The sequence below is a fragment of the Camellia sinensis genome, chromosome 7 (genome assembly GCF_055761805.1).
Source record: "Camellia sinensis isolate YWXY chromosome 7, ASM5576180v1, whole genome shotgun sequence".
In the NCBI taxonomy this organism is placed as follows: domain Eukaryota; kingdom Viridiplantae; phylum Streptophyta; class Magnoliopsida; order Ericales; family Theaceae; genus Camellia; species Camellia sinensis.
Window position 1 is genome coordinate 184,016,017 of NC_138967.1, and position 23,020 is coordinate 184,039,036.

General features: G+C 34.6%; 1 protein-coding gene and 1 long non-coding RNA gene across 2 annotated transcripts; both read left to right on the plus strand.

Annotated features, from left to right (window-relative positions):
• The first annotated feature begins 7,172 nt into the window (after positions 1-7,172).
• LOC114284715 (G-type lectin S-receptor-like serine/threonine-protein kinase LECRK1) lies at positions 7,173-10,076 on the plus strand. The gene has a single exon (XM_028227663.2). It carries the CDS (start codon positions 7,356-7,358, stop codon positions 9,918-9,920), a length of 2,565 nt encoding a protein of 854 aa, XP_028083464.2. The 5' UTR covers positions 7,173-7,355; the 3' UTR covers positions 9,921-10,076.
• A 10,178-nt stretch (positions 10,077-20,254) lies between these two features.
• Positions 20,255-22,792, plus strand: LOC145794870 (uncharacterized). Its single transcript, XR_014334830.1, has 2 exons — positions 20,255-20,391; positions 22,536-22,792. It is a non-coding gene; the product is annotated as an uncharacterized LOC145794870 (long non-coding RNA).
• The last annotated feature ends 228 nt before the right edge of the window (positions 22,793-23,020 follow it).

Below are 23,020 nucleotides of genomic sequence, written 5' to 3' on the forward strand. Positions count from 1 at the left end.
GGCATGTAAATTCTTGCATGTGTCATATCTCAAGTTTCAAGTTTGGTTTTGCATAATTGACTTGATTTTGGGCCTTAATTTTGTGAAATGATCTTTAATTCATGAGGTTTTACAAGGTTACACATGTTTTCTCAAGTTTTGGCCCAAAAAAATGTGTGTTGATGCAAATAAATTGAGTTTTGAAGGTTAGAGAGCAATCTAGAAATTCCAGAATTCGCATTCTTCGCTCGAGCGGTGGAAGATGCACTCAAGCAAAGAATGTAAGCTCTCAGAAGTTTTACAGAGATTGATGGTTGGCTCGAGCAACCAAAAGACCGCTCAAGCGAGCACCCTTTATTTTCAGCCATGACTCAAGCGACCAAAAGTCGCGCTCGAGCGTAAAATGAGAGCTCCTAGTACTTTTACAGACATAAACCTTGGCTCGAGCGATAAAACTTGTGCTCGAGCGACCACACTTTGTTTTCAGTCTTGGGTCGAGCAACCAAGATCTTCGCTCGGGTGTAAAATGTGAGCTCTCAGAAGTTTTGCAGACCAAGGGGTCGGCTCGAGCGACAGAAGTTGCGCTCGAGCGAACTGCCGTATTTTTCAAAATTTGGCTAATGTTTTAAAGTATAATTTTGCATCCTCATTGCATCCTAGGCATTCCTAGGCCATATTTAAGTTATAATAATGAGGATAAGAGTTAGAAACACCCGCTTATAATGAAGAATAATAAGTTTAGCAACAATGGAACTTGTGTTCAAGTGTATCTGTCATGTGTTTGTAGGTCACGTGTTAACACCCGCTTGATCAATCTGTTTTGTGCAAGTAATCTGTTCTACCTCTGGAGCTATCTGTAAGTAACAACTCTGTAAAGCTATGTTTGATTATACATATTTTCTAACTGAAATGATATGATATGTCTTCTGAAATGCTATTTTATAAATCATGAATGAATGTCCATTTTTCTGAAATGTAATTGTGGCATCCTTAGTTCACGTGGCCCTTGCATGGGGTAACAATACCGTGGCTTATGTTCATGTGGCCCTCGCCCAAGGGTAACAATATTGTGGTCAATTTGCACGTGGCCTTTGCTCGGGGGTAACAATACCGTAGCTTATGTTCATGGGGCCCTCGCCTGGGGGTAACAATACCGTGGCCAATATACACGTGGCCCTTGTCCGGGGGTAACAATACCGTGGTCTATGTTCATGTGGCCCTTGCCCGAGGATAACAATACTGAGGCCTATGTTCATGTGGCCCTCTCCTGGGGGTAACAATACCATGCCTATATGTGCACAAAGATGTTGACCTTTATGGTCATCGGTACCGACTATGCACGTAGGTCTTTATGACCAATTTGATCTGTTAGCTAATGGATGTACCACGTATAGCTATTTATGAAATCTATATAAGTATGTGAATATGAATTTGTTTCTGATATGAACTCTGATTTCTGAATCTGTTTTGGACATCATTCATAAACCCTTTACTCTGTTGTTGTTCACTGGGCTCTAGTTCACTGTATTATTTATGTATGTAGGTGAACAGGCACGGGACCAGGGCTAAGTTGCTAGCCTGGAGTTCTGTTTTATCAAACCAACCATCGTGCCTCCCGAGGAGGTTCTTAAGTGTTTCTAGTGGTCAAGTTTTGTGAATTCAATGCCAACTTTATTTTCTTTTGTTTGTTGGACAAGTTTCTATATATGATATAAATAAGGCTAAGTCCTATTTTGTTTATTTGTATAAGAGTGACGTAAGACTGATGTAATTATGATGTCACATGTATATGTAAATCAAGTTTATATTTTCCATCTCATATACGTCTGCATAGCTCTATGGATATTATATTTTGATATTTGCTTCCACTAGCCCATTTACTTTTGTTAATTTGTTTTAGAGGCCTTCAGTAATCCCAGGATTAATGGTCAATTATGATGCTAAACCTGTAGGGACGGGTTTGGATCGTCACAATTGTGGAGCCGATTTTCAAGCCTTCCTTTAAAGACTTGAGCATCCTAGGTCTATCTTTGATTATAGTAGAGTCGATTTTCAAGTCAACCATAGACATAAGCATCCTAGTTCGATCCTTGATTATAGTGGACTCAACTTTTAAGTCTTCCTTTAAAGCTGGACACAGACATGAGGATCCTAGATCCATCCTTCACTTTAGTGAAGTTAATTGTGGAGTCGATTTTCAAGTCTTCCTTTAAAGCCAACCACAGACATGAGCATCATAGTAGAGTTGACCCAAATGTTAGGCTAAGAGCATCCATATCAGACTTAACAAATTTGAGTTAAATTATAACAAAAAATCTACATTTGTTATTTTAGCTAGCATTGTTTCATGTACAGACTTCATCAGGCTTTCTATTCTAAAATTTAATTTTATAAAATATTCATTTTTATTCATTTTCTTTTCTATTTAAATAATTTAAAAAATTCAACGAACAACTAGGTGGTTGATCGGGTGGTCAACCAGTTGGTGAAAATTGCCCAATTTTGCCTCTAGAATAAATAATAAAATAATGTATAATCTGTGAACAGTACCTCACTTGCAATAGCCAGCCTGATGGAGGACTGATTTGGAACACTGGCTTGCTAATATGACTTCAAAACCATAATAAAGAGCCTGATGCGGATGCTCGCTAAGGCCCCAAAATGTCCAATTTTTTGTGGGGAAATTGTATTTTAGTGGAACAATGAAGAAATAATTATATTTTCTCAGCCATGCAAGTATCTTGTGCGCATAGTATAAAAGTCTCTTAGTATCTTATGCACATAGTAAAAGTCTATTATTGTGTTTGGTGCAAATCCTTTTGTGTGTCAAAATTGCACTAGAAAACTTATTTGTAATTTACTCATTTTTTGTAATGTTTATGTAATTTTTTTTTTTTTTTTTTTGATACTGACTAATAAAGTTTAAAATAGTTGTAATCTTTTAAAATAATATAGAACAATTTCAAACATCTTAATAAGTAGTTTTAGCAAACTCCTTATTAAAACTTATATATTTTTAATGTTTGTCTTGTAAATTCCTAATCTTTGGGTATAACTTCTCTGCATTGGGAATTGGAGATGTGATGCCAGAGTTTGGTAGGCCTATACGATTTAAGTTATTCATCTTATTGGACTTGACCAACATGTCATCCTTGTTAAATATTAACTTGATTACTTATAGATAATCACATGATTCAATCGCATTTGTCTTACAAACGTCAATTATAATTTTAAAAATAAATTATTCAAATATTTTTATAACAAAAATGATCCAATCATATGACTATGTTATGCTTGGCGGTCCACACAAGGTGAATGATTTAGATTCTAAGAAATTTCTTAGCCCAAAAATTTGTTTGCTGTCCATTTCTTTGAATTTTCTTTGTCAAGTTGGAGATGCTCATAAATTTCTTTGTGCATTTCTTTGAAATTTCTTCGTGGGGCACTACGCGATATTCTTGAGACACCACATGCTCATGGCTGAATATCACCAAATAACTTCTTGCCACGGGAATTAGTTAAAGATGTCTCTAGCATTATTGGAAATTATTTATTTCTTCTCAATCCTACACTACAACAAAAATATACTTTAGTGGCACTACACTAGTGGCATATTTTTAGAAAATGCCACAAAAAATGATATTTAGTGGCACGTTTTTGAAAAATGCCACAAAACGAGAAACATAAAAGGCTCTAGTGACATTTCAATGAACAAGTGTCACAAAAGTACAACAAAAACATACTTTAGTGGCACTACACTAATGGCATATTTTTAGAAAATGCCACAAAAATGATATCTAGGGGCACGTTTTTGAAAAATGCCACAAAACGACAAACATAAAAGGCTCTAGTGACATTTCAATGAACAAGTGTCACAACACTACAACAAAAACATATTTTAGTGACATCATACTAGTGGCATGTTCTTAAAAAATGTCACAAAAAGAATATTTGGTGGCATTTTTTAGAAAAATGTCATAGAGCCACAAACATACAAGGCTCTAATGGCATTTCAATTAAAAAAAGTGTCACTTCACTACAACAAAAATGTCACTACAACAAATTTACACTTTAGTGACACTACACTAGTAGCATGTTTTTAGAAAATGCCACAAAAATAAAAATTGGCATTAAATGTTTTAGAAAAATGTCACAGAACCACAAAACATATAAGCTCTAGTGGCATTTCAATAAAGAAATGTTACATCAATTTTATGACATTTTATAAAATAATGACATAAAAAATTATGTTCGTGACATTTACCAATAGATGCCACTAAACTTTAGTTGCAATGGCATTTTTTTTAAAATGTTAGGACACTAGGTAGGTGCAAATTACTTTTTATGGCACTTAGGTGGAAAGTGTCATAAACAAATATTTTATAGCATTTTGAGAAATGCCATTAAGCCAAAAACTTTCCAAGCTTATAATGACATTTTTGAAAAAACAAAAAATGCCAATATATTTTCTAAATTTTTAAAATGCAGTAAATGATTAAAAATAAATGAATTAAACTCAATATACACTACAGGAAAAAGCATATTCGGCGACTAAATTTCCTGACCAAAAAAATTTGGTCGCTGAAAGTATAATTTTCAGCGACCAAAACAGCATTAGTTGCCAAAAGTAAAGCTTTTTGGCGACTAAACAAGTTTAGTCGCCAAAAGTCTACAATTGGTGACTAAAACTAAGTTTGGTCACTAATTATATGAGTTTTAGTGACTAAAAAATTTTTAGTAGCACAAAGTAAAGCTTTTTGGCGACTAAAAAAATTTAGTAGCCAAAAGTCTACAATTGGCGACTAAAAATAAGTTTGGTCGCTGATTATATGGGTTTTACAGACTAAAAAAATTTTAGTAGCCAAAAGTAAAACTTTTTGGTGCCAAAAAAAATTTTAGTAGCCAAAAGTCTATAATTGGCGACTAAAAAATAAGTTTAGTCGCCAAAAGTAATCATTTTTAGCGTGGGAGAACTAAAATCCTAAGGTGGGAATAAAATTTTTTGGTGACGAAAATTTTGGTAGCTGAAAGTGCATCTTCGGCGACCAAATCCGATTTTGGTCGACAAAAGTTAAGTTTTTTAGCAACTAAAAAATAATTAGTAGCCAAAAGTATAGAATTGGCGACTAAAAAATATTTTTAGCCGCCAAAAGTGGTCTTTTTTTATTTTGGTAGTAAATAGTTTATTTTACATAAATTATGTTCAATAAAATAATTATGTTTATACATATACTTTTATATTAATATGGATTAATGTACTATATAAATAATATACGTTGCATATATAATCATGTGGTGCTTTAGAGGTGTAGTGGGAAGAGTGTGGTGTATAAGGTTTATGGTGCGGAAGGTTGGCGGTTCGAGTCTCCGCAAGAGCGGATCAAATTGTTCTACAACGAATTATCGTCATGAATGGCACTTGATAGCGTCACGAATAGTGCCTACCATGACATTAAAGTGTCACTGAAAGGTTTTAGTCTTGATGGTGTAATGACACTTACAAGTGTCACTAACTCTTTTTTTAATGGCGCTTGATAGTGCCATAAATAATATCTAATATGACATTAAAATATCATTGAAAGTTTTCAGCCATAATGGTGCAATGGCACTTGCAAGTATCTACCGTGGCACTCGTATCTATTGTGGCACCGATAGAAGTGGCACTTGTTCAAAATGCCACAAGACCAAAAAATGTCATTAGAAGAATAGTTTTGTGGCACTTTCAAATGTCACTAAACTAAGAAAATGTTGTAGTGCTATGATGCAGATTTGCGCGTCAAGTCTTGCTTTAAAGCAGACCCTATTAGAAGACTTTTTTTTTTTTCTTTAATTTTTTTAAAAAAATTATTCTTAGTCAAGAGCCCCATCAATTTGTCCAAATGAATAATTTTAGGGGATTTACTCACCAATCCCGTTGGCCAGATTTATTAATCTATAAATCTTGATAATTAATATTCTCAAAAAGTGTTGTAATAAAATAAACATTTCTGATTCTATTGGCCAGACTTATTAATCTATAAAATTTGATCATTTTTTTATTTATTAATATTCTCAAAAAGTGTAGGAACAAAATAAGCATTTTTGAATTTATTGATATATTAAAAAAAAGTGTATAAGACTTATAAGTATTGAAACTCGTCACATAGGACTGACTCATAATTTACCAATAATTTTTTTATGGATACTAACACTATTACTAAAAGTGCAAGAGATCATATATTATGATTAATTTTCGAAAATTAATAATACTTGGACATCTAATAATATTTGGACACACTTATTTAAGTTTTAGACAATCGGATCTCATTTACATATGAATAGTTTAAAAATCATCATATAATAATTCAAAAATTACAGTAGAAAAGAAAAATAATATTCTTTTACAGTCTTCTTTTAAAAAAATAACCTTTAAAATTGAGAGACGTTGGAAAATAAAAAATAAAAAAATTACGAGGCCATTTGACAATAATATTGTTCCTTTTTTTGCATAGCTATTTGAAATGAAGTCTTTATTTTTGGATTTTAGACAAGAAAATCTTTGTATTTTATAGACCTTTGTACAATAAGTATTTTTAAACTTTGCCCTTGGACTAAGATAGTTTTTGGTTCAGTGGAATAACAGTAGAATCGAATGATTATTTTAACGGAATGTTCACTTTTTACATTTGATTTATTAAAAAATAAATAAAAAACATAATCATTATTCATCATTATAAAAGAATTGTCAATTCATATGGAGTCTATGAAATATTCATTTCATTCCATATTTATTTTGGTTAACCAAATAAACTCTAAAATAGTGTTTAGCTCACTGGAATGGTGGAATGGAATAAACATTCCATTAGAATGTCCAATGTCATGTTTGGTTCATTAAAAAAATAATGAAAAAAACATTACAAATGAAATCATTATTTAGCATTAAAAAAGAATGGTCATTTCATTGCATTCAACTTTTATTCTAATGAATCAAATGTAACATAAGAGTGTAACAATATGAGGCAAAAAAAATTACAAAATCATAGGAAAGTTTGTCACTTTTATTATTACTATTGATAAACTTCACCACTGATTTGCAATTTGTTTTGAAAACTTACACTGAATTACAATTTTTCAAAAAAAAAAAAAACCAAAAAAACAAGAAAGGGGATCTTAGGCAACCGCCTATCTGAGTGTGTTGTAATTTTTCATTGGTAAAACAACCACATAATACTCCACAAAGTGTTTAATAATTTTTATGTTAGCACAGAGGTTGTTGGTCTCCTTTTGGTTTCTTGTGCTTTTCATTTGGGAAAATATGTCTATTAGCTGTATGCTCTATTAGTGCTTCTACTAGCAAATAATAAAACTCTCTCTCTCTCTCTCTCTCTCTCTCTCTCATGGCTTCTATTGTTGTTGCGCTGTTGATCTTCTTTATCCTCTTTGCAGCCATAGAAGCTCAAAAAAAGACCTCCAATGTAATAAGATTGGGTTCTTCTCTGTCCCCCATCCGCAAACCCAATTCATGGCTCTCACCTTCAGGCCTTTTCGCATTCGGTTTCTACCCAGAAAAGAACGGATTTGCTGTAGGAATATGGATAATTGGTCACCCAAACAACACTGTTGTCTGGACTGCAAATCGAGACTACCCACCTGTGTCCTCAAACTCCACAATTGAGTTTACCAGTGATGGTAGGCTCATTTTAAACCATACCCAGCAAGCCACAGAGTTGGATATTGCTGGTTTCAATGTTGATGTCAATACAGGCCGAAGCCGTCGTGCTGTCTCTGCTCATCTGCTCGACTCTGGCAATTTCATGTTGTACGACAACGATTCTTCTGTTATTTGGCAAAGCTTTGATTCCCCAACTGACACCATACTAGGAAACCAAACTCTGTACCGTGATGGAGAACTAGTTTCTAGTGTGTCAAGCTCATCAGACCACTCACGTGGCCGTTATTGCCTTCTAATGCAGGACGATGAAAATCTCGTCGCCTACCCAGTAAACAGTACTCGCCCTGACCCTGCTGACGCTTACTGGGCCTCTGATACTTCAGATCTAAAAATGAATTCGTACACGAACTTGAATCTCAATTTTAATGGTGTTCTCTTCCTCGGTGAAAATATTTCCAATATACAACATACTTTGGCGAACAGCTCCATCTCCTCAATTGTGGGGAACATTAACCATTCTGTAAATGAAATAATTTATCGCGCAACACTTGATGATGATGGGATTTTTAGGTTGTATTCACACAGATTTGTGAGAAATAAGACGGGCTCAATGGTTTCAGTGCAGTGGTCTGCATTTCAGGATCGCTGTCAAGTCGTTGGTTTCTGTGGATTGAACAGTTATTGCTCGAGCAACGGCTCTAAACCAGAATGTTATTGTTATCCTGGCTTTGTTCCTTTCAACCCCGGTAAGAAGTTCCTGGGTTGCTACAGGAATTTTACAGAACATCGTTGCAGAAGCGAAAAAGGAGGTCCTGGATTAGTGAACATTACTAGTTTGGAGAATTTAAGGTGGCGAGGCCATTCTTACTCTGCTGTACCAATGAAGAAGGAAGATTGCAGGAAATCTTGCCTGGAAGATTGTAATTGTGGGGCAGCGCTGTATTTTAGCAGACAATGCAGAAAACATAAGCTTCCACTGAGATACGGTGCTAGAAATTTGAACGATTCGACTACAGCTTTTATCAAGGTTAGTTTAGGAACAAGTGGTGCTGCTAAAATTCCCCATCAATTAACCCCGGATAGTCCGTCCAATCCGATAGTTGTGATTGAAAACAAACGGCATCTCATTTCAATTCTTGCTGTGAGTTTGGGTTCCCTTGCGTGCCTCTGTATTGTCATAGCAAGTTCTACTTTCTTTGTATACAGGCACCGAGTTCACAAGTACAAGAAGTTGTCGAACAACACAAAATTGGGCCTAACGACTGAAGAGTTCAGCTTGCGGTCATTTTCTTACAACGAGCTTGAAGAAGCGACACAAGGTTTCAAGGAAGAGTTGGGTAAGGGTTCGTTTGGAACAGTCTATAAAGGGACTCTATCTGGAGGCGGTAACAAAAATATTGTTGTTGCTGTTAAGAGACTAGAGAATGTTCCAGAGGAAGATGAAGACAGCCACAGGGAGTTCCGGTTCCAAACAGAGGTGACTGCAATCGGGCGAACACATCATAGGAACTTGGTTCAATTACTTGGTTTTTGTGTGGAGGGCCGGAGGAAGCTTCTTGTCTATGAGTACATGAGTAATGGCTCGCTTGCAAATGTTTTGTTCAAAGCAACCGATCATCAGAGACGTCCTGGTTGGAAAGAAAGAGTGAGGATTGTTCTTGATATCGCTAGAGGGATTCTCTATCTACATGAAGAATGTGAAGCCTGTATCGTTCACTGCGGTATAAAGCCTCAAAACATACTCATGGATGATTCTTGGACTGCCAAGATCTCTGATTTCGGTTTGGCAAAGCTTTTACTACCAAATCATACGACAAGCATTACAGGACGATCCAGAGGAGTAACAGTAAGCTCTGGCCCGGTGTCATCTTACTTGGCACCTGAGTGGCAGGGGCAGCAGCAAAAACAGCAACAGCAACTGTGGAAGCAAGACTTGATATCAGTAAAAGCGGACATATACAGTTTTGGGGTAGTGTTGTTGGAGGTTATCTGTTGCAGGAGGAACATAGAGGTTAATGTGTCCAATGCAGATGAGATAATTCTTTCTACTTGGGTATACAAATGCTTTGTGACCGGAGAGTTGTATAAGCTTGTTGGGGATGAATGGGATGAATGCGATGAAGAAATTAGGGCAGACTTGAAGACATTGGAAAGAATGGTGAAGGTGGGATTATGGTGTGTTCAAGATGATCCTGGTCTGCGCCCTTCCATCAAGAGTGTCATCTTGATGCTGGAAGGAACCATGAACATATTGGTCCCCCCACACCCGTCCCTTCTGGATAATACATGATGGATCCATGTCCCCGGTTTCCTTTCTGCATAATCCATGATCGATCCATGTTTGCTAGAAGGAATCATGTATGTGTTTGTTTGTTTTTGTTTGCATGTTTGTGATTGTGCGCATGAGTGTACTTGTTGCCTTTTAATTATATACTTTTCTTATAAATGTTACTTGTATTGAAAGCTAGAATGGAAAAAACAAAACAAAACAAAAAATAATGTGTGCTCTCTACAGGTGCAATTGTAACACACAAGCGGCCACGAAATGAGGATTTTATTATCGAAGGGACTGAAGATAAAAAAAAATAAAAAATAAAAAATAAAAAATAAAAAATAAAAAATAAATTCATCATATATACAAACACATGTTTGTACAGTATGATATATAAACTATATATACACATAAAAAATATTCAAATACCATAGAAGTAATCTCTTTTCGAATAAAGAAATTTTTTTGGTAAAAACAAAAAAAAAAGAACGTAAGATGGTAAAAGAATGAGATACATATCTTTTATACTGAGAGATTATTTTATTATTTATAAAATGAGATATATATTTTAAAAATACTATGGCAAACAACATTTTTCACAGAAAAATAGGAATCGTGACCCCCATAATCTTCTCTTAATTCCATCCTGCACACAAGTTACGCTTGCATTGTGTAGAAAATACACTTGCACCTATGCACATTTTGTACTTGCACCAAGCATAAGTGACACTTGCATCAAATTGTGTTCCGCAACACCGAGGGCTGTGGGTTTGGGGTCTCAACAATGAGGGGCTTTTTGGTGGTTAGGTTTTGGGTGAAAGAGGTAGTTGGGTACGGAAGGGTTGCTAGGAGTGGCAAGAGAGAAATGAAGCAAGGTGACAATGATAGTGGGGATGACAAAGGACTATGGGAGGGGTTAAAGGTGGTGAGAAAGGGCATCGTTGTAGTGGTCAATGGTAGGTAGGGATGGCAATTCGAACCCAGCCCGACGGGGACCCGACCCCCCGTCACCGATAAGAGCGGTTTTTTCCCGAAAAATACCCCTGACGGGCCGGGGATGGTATTTGAAATTAAATCCCCGATCAGTTTCGGGCCGGAGACGGGGATCCCTTTCACAGCCCCGGACCCAGCCCGTTCCCGGCCCATTTCTCTCCGAAATGAAATTACCATAACACCCCTCTGTCTATTTATATATATAACCCCTTCTATACAGTATGATCTGATCTGTCTCTCTCATCACTCTCACCCGCACTCTCTAATCTCTCTCTCACTCTCTTTCTTCTCTCCGCAGTCAGCTCCACCTCTCGTCGCCTCCTCCACTATCCCCTCCTCTTTCTCTAGGCCACCGCCGCCTTCTCCTCCGTCGCCGCCTCCTCCTCCTCCTCATCTTCCGATCATCCTCCTCCGTCGTCCATCGCCTCCGTCGTCGCACTCACAGCCACCCATCGCCTCCGAATCTCCGATCGTCCTCTTCCGTCGTCCATCGCCATTGTCCGCGACGCCGACCGTCCTTCTTCGTCCACCATCGCCTCCTCCGTCGTCCATTGCCGCCAATAGTCCACACTCTCTCTCTCTCTCTCTGTGACATAGATCTCAGATATGTTTCTATTTTTTTTTTTTTTACAATCTGTTGATGATTGGGGATGTTGTTGATAGGGGATGATGATGATGTTGTTGTTGATTGTGTTGTTGTTGATTGTGTTGCTGTTTAAACAGATTTGGGGGGCGAGGAATCTTCGGGGTCGGGGAAACCCGATCCCCATTGGGGGGCAGGGATGGGGATGGTGATAGGTTCCCTGTCGGGGATTGGGGCCAGGGCCGGGGAGATTTTCACAATCGGGGATCAAGGATGGGGAGTGTGATCCCCGGCCCCGCCCCGCCCCGCCCCGTTGCCATTCCTAGTGGTAGGTGACCGAGCATCAGAGTTGCAGAGGGAGCAGTTACAAGAGTTTTTTTTCATAATATTCTAAAAAGTTAAACTATTTACAGAAATAACACACTTATCAAACAATTTAACAAGCTAATCTATTTTTTGAAATTACATTTTTAAAATGTAATTTTATGACAAAATCGCATCTTCAAAATACATTTTCATGATGACATGCCCACATGAAGTTGCCAACGTGACTATATTGAAATCTCATTTTCAAAATACAAGTTTATCTTAAAGTTGCATTTTCAAAACGTAATTTCAACACTATCATAAAATTGTATTTTCAAAACACAATTCAACATTAATGCAAAAATGATGTTTCAATACTCATTTTGAGCCGTGATTTCAACATAAGATTGGGTATGTCATTTTGAAAATGAAAAAAATAAGATTGGATATCACATTTTGAAAATGAGATTTTAGTTAAATTGATTTTCAAGAAATCTTAGGGGGTGTTTGGCATGCGCTAAAATAGCACATGCTATTTTAGCGCATTATCCTATTTGGGTTACAATCATCTTATTTGAGTCACATTACCTTTCTACTATATCATTTTAAACCCAACTCATAATATTTTTATATTTTTTCACAAAAAGTCAAAAAGTATATTTATTTAGATCATTCCAAATACCCCCTTAATTTAGGAAATATGAATTTACCAAATCACAATTTGAAAAAGCGAATAATGAAATTGCAATTTCAAAATGTAATTCTATGTTGAAAAATAGTTAATATAGCAAACTTGTATTCGTACATAATCCAAATTCATATGATTTCATTACATAAAAATTGTGACATTTTGTTTTTTTTGGGTCCGCTCGAGCGGGGAATCCGCCGCTCGAGCATGGATTTGTTGCTCCCAACACTTTGTTGCATTTCAGGCGTGTCCGCTCGAGCATGGGATGTCATGCTCGATCATGAAATGCTAGCACCCAGTACTTACACTGTAGCACTGTAAAACTTCTGAGACTTTTCTTTCTCCGCTCGAGCGTGGAAGTTGTCGCTCGAGCAGGGCCTTTTGAATCGTGTCTGGACGCTCGAGCGTAGGAAGTCATGCTCGAGCAAGGAACGCGTTAGCAGCTTTTTAAACCCGGTGATTCTAGATCTCTCTCTCACTTTCTTTGATTCAAACTTCATCTCTTCTCCCTTCTCCCATGAAACCCTAGATCTCCATCATCAAATACCTTCCCTACCATCACAATCCACCCAAATTCATTAGTTAGGGACAAAGAACACTTGAGGATTGGCATTATCTTCCGTTTGGATTGAGGAGTTGCGATAGATCCGTGAGGGAGCATGGATTTTTGGCTTGATAGTTGAGGTAGGGATACTTTTACTCTTGTATCTCTTCATTCTTGAAGCAATTTCATGATATTGTGTGTGATTGGGAACCCATTTGAAGATTTAGTTGAACTAATTGAAGTTTTGTTGAATAAAACCCATTTTTCGCATAATTACTCTTTTACTTAACATTTTGTTTGAAATCCCTAAATTTCTCTCTCTAATATAGGTGAAGATATGGTTAAAGAACTAGATTGGTGACAAGGGGAAGAAACCCCCAAAATTTAGAGAAACTCAATGTTCTCAATTAGTTAGAAAATTCCCTAGCTATTGAAATACTCATTTGACTCATGGAATTTAGTGATTAATGGAGAGATAAAATGAGGGTATTAATGTAGTTAAAGAGATGATGGCTTGAGTGCTATTAGTCTTTGAGTTTTATGTGATGTTTATCTGTGATGATGATACATGATATTTAATTGTGGAATTGAAATGTGATTTAACTATTGAGCATGCATGAGTCCATGTGTGAATTGGTAATGTGTAAAGGTGGTGTTGTGTCGTACCCGCGCGGGGAGTTGTAAAAGGTGCTCAATTGCCCTGTCTAGACTTATCGCTGGACGAATGTGGGAAAATATTTTTGGGTGTCCGCACAGTCCCGCCGTGTAGTAGCCGGCGAAAGTGGAAAAACGGATGATTTTCTTAGGGTGTCCATTCCCTGCCATATAGTAGCCAGCAAATGTGGGGGTTGTCTTTAAAAAGAAATGGTTGTTCTCAACTGGGTTCATGTGATGGAAAGTATGTGAATTGATTTCTTAGTTATGAATGTTTAATTATTTAATTAAATAACGCTATTTGAATTTATCTGAATTAGATTGTAAAGGTTCTTGTGTGATATGGAATATATATATATATATATATAAATATAATTGCAAAACAACTTTTATTGTGTTGTTATTTCACTTGGATGCCATACCTTTGCTCAAGGAATTAGATGCCTAGATAAATGTATTCCTACTGGGCATATAGCTCAACCCTAAATTATTTTTCAGGAATTGAGGAAGGTCAGCCTCGATGAAGAACCGGTTCAAATGCTAGCTCTAGCTTCGTTTGGGGAGTTAATTGAAGTCAAAATCATCTAGTTGTCTGTATTTATTTATTTTTTGGGATTTTGTAATGGAACTTTTGTATGTAACCTTGTAAAATTGTACGCCCTAGGGGCTCATGTTTTGTTGAGTTATCTAGTTCATTGAACTAGGACAAGACCTCGAACATTGTGGAAATGTAATATTTGAATTGTAATCACTCAAGTCTCAGTTCAATGAGAAAAATGACCCTTTTGGGGTTTTATGGCCATGTTAATAGTCTGTATAACAGGGTGAATTTACAGGGCGTTACAAAAATAAAAAATAAAAATTATCATCTTAACTATTTAATGAAATCACATTTATGTACTGAATAAAATTTTGCTATCTTAAATATTTTTCAACATGGAATCGCAAACCAACTCTATATGGTAACTCTGTTTGGTTTTGTTTTGAGAATTTGATTTCTACCACAAAAAAAAATTAAAAAAAAAAAACTAATTTATTAAAAAAATGAAAAATAAAAATACTCATTACTTTGACATGATTTTATCTTCTCTAAGAGTGCAAATAATTTTTAAAAATTTAAAAATTATTTTTTAATTTTTATTTATGTCAAATTAATTTTTATTTCTTAAAAAAATAATAATAATAAAAACATATTCTGAAATTAAACCAATCATTTTTATTTTGTATTTTGAAATTGTGATTCCAAAAAATATGTTTTCTAAATTACGATTTCTTGAAAATTCACTTAAAATGCAATTTTTAAAATCACACCTTCAAAATAAAATTTCATATTGAAATATTAGTTTCAAAATGCACACATTATGTTGAAATCGCTTTTTAAAAATGCAATTTCATGTCAAGGTTGAAATTGTGTTTTGAAAATGCAACTTCAAAATAAACTTTTGTTTTTAAAATGCGATTTCAAATCATGCCCACATCAGCACCCTTAGGCGGCCATGTCACCATGAAAATGTATTTTGAAGATGCGTTTTTGTCATGAAATTGCATTTTGAAATGTGATTTTAAAAAGTGGATTAGTTTGCTAAATAGTTTAAAAAGTGTGTTATTCTTTTTGAATATTCAGAAACAAAACTCGTAGTTACAAAGAGTAGAAGGAAGAGAGAAGGAATGAGCAATTTGGTAAATTCAAGAATGAAGAAAGGCCTTTTGGTCCCTTTATCTTTTTTTTTAATTAAGGAGATTTCACATTTTTGCAATCTTTTTTAACCTTCCATGTCCTTGGCAAATATTTTTATTTTCCTATTCTTCTACAATTTTTTTACTATTTATTTGCAATAGGGTAAATTACACTTAGCTCCCTTAAAATTTGAGAAAAATACAATTAATCTCACACTTTTGACATAATTACATTAATTTTCTTTTTAGTAAAGCTCAAATAGCTAAAACTAATGCAGATCATACCTAGACACTAAAATAAATAAAAATGTATACACGTTTGAGTAGAAAATAGATGACACGATGATTTTTTTATTCATATGCATAACCAATTTTTGATGAAAAATTAATTGTTAAGTAAATTAAAAAAGATCAATGTAATTATATAAAAAGTATAAGATTAACTGTATTTTCTCAAACATTAAGAAAGAGTGTAATTTGCCCTTCGTATCATCTCCTTTATTGAATGAACTTTCTAAACAATTTTTTACAAAATGGGTCGGGTTGACGACCATTTACTGTGTTTACTAAGGATTAAATCATGTCAAAAAGAGGTAGAATTTCAAAACACACGACTTATACATTTCAATATATAATTAATAGAGGTACACGTGCATTACACGTGGCAATTTTTTATTTATTTATTGAGTTATTAGCTTTTATAATAGTTTTTAATTTTTTGTGTTTCTTTTTTATAATAGTTGCATTGGTTAGACCATATGAGTGGACATTAAATGTATGATAAAAGAATAAAAATTAATATAAACATTTTATATATTATCTTATGTTTTTATATTAATGTTTAAGCATTAAAATTTTAAAAGTAGTTTGAAACCAATCACATAAACTAATTGTAATCCATATCACATGATTTGACTTATTACTATTAAATATATAATTCACTAAGCTATTTCCCTTTTGTTATGTGTATATATGTAGAACCCACTTGGTAATTAAACACCCAACTAACATTATAATATTATTATTAAAGGTGAATAAATAAAATATCCTACTAACATTTTAATAATAATAATAAAAAAAAAATAAGTAAAGAAAATTGAAAGCTAAAGTATTTTTATAAAATTCATTCATTCTCTAATTTGATTATTTTTGCGATTAAACCTTGGGAATTTGTTATAATGCTATTTTCCATTCCATATTGATCTTCGTCATTTTGTAGTTATTCTGTTACAATCTTCCCAGATGTACGATCCTTGTCATTCATCTTGTTTAACCTTGTGAAAAATATGTATGAACGTACAGAAGTAAGTTTTAGCGCCTTCTTGCAATAACAATAACAATAGTATAGTTTTAAATTAAATTCTTTCCTTTGCTATGTAGTATGTTACTAATGTGACACTGCTTATGCATTTGATAAACTTGTCTTTTTTTTTGATGCTATGAATTCAATTGTTGGAAATTTAATAATTTTCTCAACCGCTTGAAATGATGTGACATACAATTGTCTTTCTCCATCTCCCATTGAAAGTTTCATCAAATATCTGATATTTGATGTGGCAAATGTAAGTAAATTACGATGTTACAACTTTGATATTTAACAAATGCTAAGCATTAATTTGTGTTGTTATGTAGAACTATTGCATACCTTCGGTGATGCTCCGAATTTGAGTTCTTACATTTACTGCATTCTACTTCTTGTTTAGTTTGATAAACTTTCTTATTGCATACTTTGCAAACAATATACCAAGGTTGGTCCAGATTGTCTATACGAATGGTGGTCACTTTGAAGAAACAATGTGTAATCTATTGTTGGATACACCTCCTTATAGACCCAATTGATTTATTAAAATATTTAGTTTGGTTTGGTGTTAGTTATAATATATTTTTGATATATTATATCTGACTTTTGAAAGTCCAATGGTAATAGCTAGGGTTTTGATAAAAAAACCCAAGATTCAACAATATATATTGTTTTTGTTTGTCCCGTGTGATAGAGCAGCAGCAACTTTGTGAACAATTCGGTGAGTTTGGCTTGTGTGGAGGAGCAGCAGATTTTGGACAAATTTGTTGGGTTTCTTTATGCGTGATTTAATGCTGCTATAGTCTTTGATTCAAAGCTAATCTGGGTTATTATTTTGGGTCTTCTTTAACTGTAGTTTGAAGATTTTTGTTCGTCTATTTGGTGAGGTCTTTCCTCTTATTTATTTGTGATTATTTGGAATTCACCTAAAGGTGATTTATGAGACCATTCATGTCTCGTTTGTAATCGTTTGAAAACTCTTTGGTTGATAGTGGAATCGGATTTCGATCCCGTGGACGTACCTCCCATTGAGGGAACCACGTAAAATTATTGTGTCGTTATTAATTTAATTTTTCCGTATTAGTTTGTATTCCCATTGATTGATTTACTTGTGGGGAATCATATATTTTTCCTAACAACTGGTATCAGAGTTTACAGCTTATTTGAGTTTATTTATTTGTGTAAATTAATGGAAAGGAATGTGGGTCGTATGTCTAGTTTTAATGGAAGCAATTGGATAACTTAGAAAACTAAAATGGAGGACCTATTATTTTGTAAAGATTTGTATGGACCCATTGAGGGTGATAGTGAAAAACCCGAGGGTATGCAAGATGATGAATGGAATAGGCTTACTCGAAAAGTCGTTGGTGTTATCCGTCAATGGATTGACGACAGTGTGTTTCACCATATTGACAGAAAATCAGCCACGAATAAAGTTCTTCTGTTTTGTAAATTGGTTAATTTAAAATATAAAGATGGCAGCCCGATTCTAGAACATTTGAATAAAATAAATAGTATTGTTAACCAACTTGCTTCTATGAAAATAATTTTTGATAATGAGTTGCAGGCTTTGATGTTACTTAGTTTTTTACCCGAAAGTTGGGAGACTGTAACGACCCCACCACATATAATGATTAGTACTTAATTAATTAAGAAGATTTGAAATTTAACTGCCGAGTATTATAATTTAATTTGTGATTTATGAGAATTGTGGAATCTGACTCGTATATGATTCTATTAAAGATTTATTTTGGAATTAGAAATTAAGAGTCCATATGGTTTAAGGAAGTGAAATTCAGAAGTTGAATCAATTTAATTTTAATTACGGACCCATTTGGGAGTTTAATTAAATATTCGATTCAGTTTAGTAACATTGAGATCCGATTAATTGGGTCCGAATTGGAGACAATTTGGTTAATTAAATTATGAGGATTGAGAATTGTGATTACTACGAATTAAATTTATTTATAGGGTGTCCAATTTGGATATGTAATTTATTGACAGAAATTTGAAATCTGATCGGAAATTGAAGGCCCAAATGGCTTGACAAATCAAAATTGATAATGGAAATATGTTTAACTTAATATATGGAACCTTTTGGAGTTTGGTTAAAAATCTGATTTAGAATGACAAAATTAAATATAATTAATTGGGCTCAATTGAAGTCGATTAGATTAATTAAATTATGTAGGGTTTGTGATTAATCACGATTAACTAAATTGTGTACTAATTAAGATTAATTAAGATCAATTCGTGTTTAATAAAGTTAATGGATAATTATATAATAAGTTAATTCTAATCATAAATTAATTTGAAGAAATATCCAGATTGTGCACGTGTGTAGTGTGATGGGTTAGTATGGGTGTATGTTAGGAATGGCAACGGGGCGGGGCGGGGCCGGGGATCACACTCCCCGTCCCCGATCCCCGATGGTGGAAATCCCCCCGTCCCCGGCCCCGATCCCCGACGGGGAACCTATATCCGCCCTCGTCCCCGCCCCCCAACGGGGATCGGGTTTCCCCGACCCCGAACAACCCCCGACCCTTTTTTTTTTTTTTTTCTTTTTGGAAAACTGCTTTGAAGCTGAAGGATAAAAAAAAAAAATCAACATGGAGAAACAGAGAGATCAACACCAACAGATCATCATGTATCATCATCAACAACAGATAAAAAAAAAAAAAAAAAAAGAACAGAACAGATCAAAAAACACCAACAGATCTAAAAAAAAAAAAAAAGAGATCAACAACATATTATCATCATCATAGGATAGATCTCAAGATTTATGCTTCAATCTATAATATATATACATATATACATATATATGTGTGTATAACACAGAGAAAGAGAGAGGGACAGAGATCGACGCTGTGAAGAGGAGATCGGCGAAGGAGTCGGCGGAGGAGGTTCTCTTCTCTCGGCGGAGGAGATCGGCTCCGGCGAAGGATCGGCTCTCTCTCTCTCCCTCTCTCTCCATTTTTCTCACGCAGCTCCCTCTCACTCCATTTTTCTCACACAGCAGCTAAGTGATTGTGTGTGGTGGATCGTTCACTCAAGACTTGAGTTCAGTGAGAGAGAAAAGAGTGGAGAGTTCAGTGAGAGAGAGAGAGAGAGAAAGTGAAGAGTCAGAGTGAAAGACAGATTTGAGATAAAGTTTAACATATCTGTAATATATAATATAATAAAGTTGAGATCTGATAGTGGAAGCCTAGCCTAAACACATGTATATAATATATAATATAATAAAGCTTAGCATATGTATATATCTGTAAAGATGGTTCGGGGATGTTCGGGGCGGGGCCGGGCCGGGGCCGGGTTTGGAGGAGCTATCACCGTCCCCGGCCCGAAAATTATCGGGGATTTAATTTTTAATACCATCCCCGGTCTGTCGGGGGTATTTTTCGGGGAAAAACCGTCCCCATCGGGGTCGGGGGGTCGGGTCCCCGTCGGGCCGGTTTCAAATTGCCATCTCTAGTGTATGTTTATACCTTGGTGTTGGGGACTTAACTCAAGAGAAAGAATGAAATCAAAAAAACAAAAGAAATGAAACCAAAAGAGGGAGGTGCAAGTGTGCTCTGTTTTGTAGCCGAGAGAGAGAGAGAGAGAGAGAGAGAGACCGAAAGAGAGAAAGAGTCGCTGGAAGCAACAAAAAGAAAAAAAAAAAAAAAAAAAGGGAAGAAAATGGAAGAAGAAAGCCTTGTGGGGTATCAAAACTTAAGCTAAAAATTATGAAAAATTCATACTAAGGTAACAAATTTCATCCTCTTTCTAGCGTTGTTTACTTAATCTAGACAAAAATTTATTCAAGGTGTATTTTGAGAAGATTAAAAATAAAAATTTGAAGTTTAATCATAAATTCATAGAAATTGGATTTGTATGTTAAATCAAGTTGTTGGAAAAACATGAGTTATGATTCTTTTAATTTATTAAATTTGGGTTCAATTTAGAGAATTATTCTTAAATTAAGTCCTATGAATTACATGCAACAAGGGTTTATTAAAGATTTGACCCATACAAATGAGTTAGGTTAATGATTATAGAAATCAACTTAGAAATTAATTATTTTGGGTTTGATTTTGCATATCTTATATGAAATTAAGTTCCATTGTTACATGCATGAGGGAATTCTATGAGTATTTGAATATATATTTACATGCATCATGGATTTTGAAGAAATTGAGCCATTTAAATTCATATTTTGAAGAGAAAAATGAAATGTTTTATGAACATCAAGTTTATGGAAATTTAGAATTAATCCTAATGTTAGATAAAGTTTTGATTTTATAATTAGATTTTTAATCCATGCATGTAATATAATTTAAGATTTTATTTAAATCAAACATATTTTGGAATATCTATGGTTATGAATTAAGTTGAGGTTACAAAATAAGTTAAGTTTAAGATTATGAAAATTGGTTAGGAAAATTTATAAGAATATAAAATTAGTAATTTTGATGTCAATTTCATACAAGTGGATGATTTTATAAGGAGTTTGTGACTTTAATTTCATGTTTTAAAGGAAAATAGAAAGAGCTTGAAGTAAATTTTATGTAACTAAAGAAAATGAGAAATTGGAGCCATATTGAATTTATGGAGATTAATTTAGAGATTAATCACTTTGGGTTTGGAATTTGGCTTGATATGGAAGAAATGAGTTAAAACTAAAATTGGACAATTGGAGCATGATTTTGAATAAGTAATTTCTAATTGAGAGTGTTTACTAAATTATACATTGGCTCTCCATATTTGTGTACCAAAAATACATGTTTTGAGGCTTTGAATATCGAATCTGAACTTCAATTACAATTTTGAAAATTCCATAATTTACACTATCCGCTCGAGTAAGGAAAGTCTCGCTCGAGCGTAAAAATCGAGCTCCCAGAAGTTTTTTAAATTTTACAGTCCGCTCAAATGACTAAAGTGACGCTGGAGCGAAGGCCCTATTTTCAGCATATTTTGGAAAATTGCATTTAGTTCACATTTTTATTCTCGTCTCTTCCCAAAGCATTCTAGACATAATTTATGGCTCAATAAAGATTAATAAATTAACAATCAACATTAATTAGTTGATTAAAAGAATAAGTCATTAACTTAGTAGTACTTGATTAAGAAGCCAAGTGAGAATTGGTTTATTCAGAAAAGAATGATTTAGTAATAAAAGGGGTTTGTGAAATGAAAACCTGATTCATTTGACTAAAGAAAGAATAAGCGTAGTGGACCTTCAAATTATTTAGACAGAAAACAAGAAAGTCAAGTTTGATCAAGGAAGTAATATTGTGCTTCAATATGTATATGTTATATGTTTGTGTAGGTCACGCGTTGTTGCCTGCTTCATCTGCCTGATCTACTTATGTTACTATCTGTGAGTAATAACTTTATAAAGTTATGTTCAATGTTAAATATTTTCTGAACATTATGACATGAAATGATTAGTCTTCTAAAATGCTACCCTATGTTTTGAATGAATGAATGATTGTCTAAGATTCTGAAAGTTATTTGTGGCATCCTTAGCATCATATGATATGCGTCCCTTTATGGGTCATCAAGTCCCGTCATGGGTCATCAGGTTCGTTCATGGGTCATCGGAAACGTCTCTATGCACATGAGTTATCGGAATGCCTTTAAGGCCGTCCCTTTATGGGTCATCGGATTTGCCAGCGCTAATGGATGTACCATGCACGATTATATACAAATCTGAATATGAATATGAATATGAAAATGATCGTGAATATGTATATAATCTGTCTTTGATTTGGAATCTGAATGTGCATAAGACTCTGTTTCTGATAAGAATCTGATTTCTAACTCTATGATGGACATCATTCATTAAACCCTTTTACTCTGTTATTATTCACTAGGCATCAGCTCACTGTTTATATGTATGTATGTAGGTGATCAGGGCGTGACCAAGCTTAGAGGCGCCTGGAATCAGTTTTTGACAGCCAACCTATGTGCCTCCCGTGGAGGTTCCGGACATGTCTAGTGGTTATGGCTAAGTGCATAGGTTGAAGTTTTGTTTTCCTGTTCAGCTAGACAAGTCTTTGTGTATTTTGGACATAGGGCTAAGTCCCTTTTTGTGTAGCTTATATATGTATATATATATGATGATGTGCATATGTATGTATATAAAGTTTAAAATTTTTCTGTCTCATATAGGTCTGCACAACTCAATGGATGTTGTATAATTGCTATTTGCTTCCGCAACCCCTAATTATATGTTATTCTGTTAAGAGGCCTTGGTAATCGAAGGATTACTGGCCGGTTACGACGCTAAACCTATAGGGGCGGGTTTGGGTCGTGACAGAGACTTTGGTTGTAACGGTTAATAATTCGACGCCCGATGGAGTTGTCACAATGAGCCAAGTCACTAGTAGTT

Coding starts and splice junctions, on each gene's coding strand:
- LOC114284715 (XM_028227663.2), top strand. CDS start 7,356: ATGGCTTCTATTGTTGTTGCGCTGTTGATCTTCTTTATCCTCTTTGCA.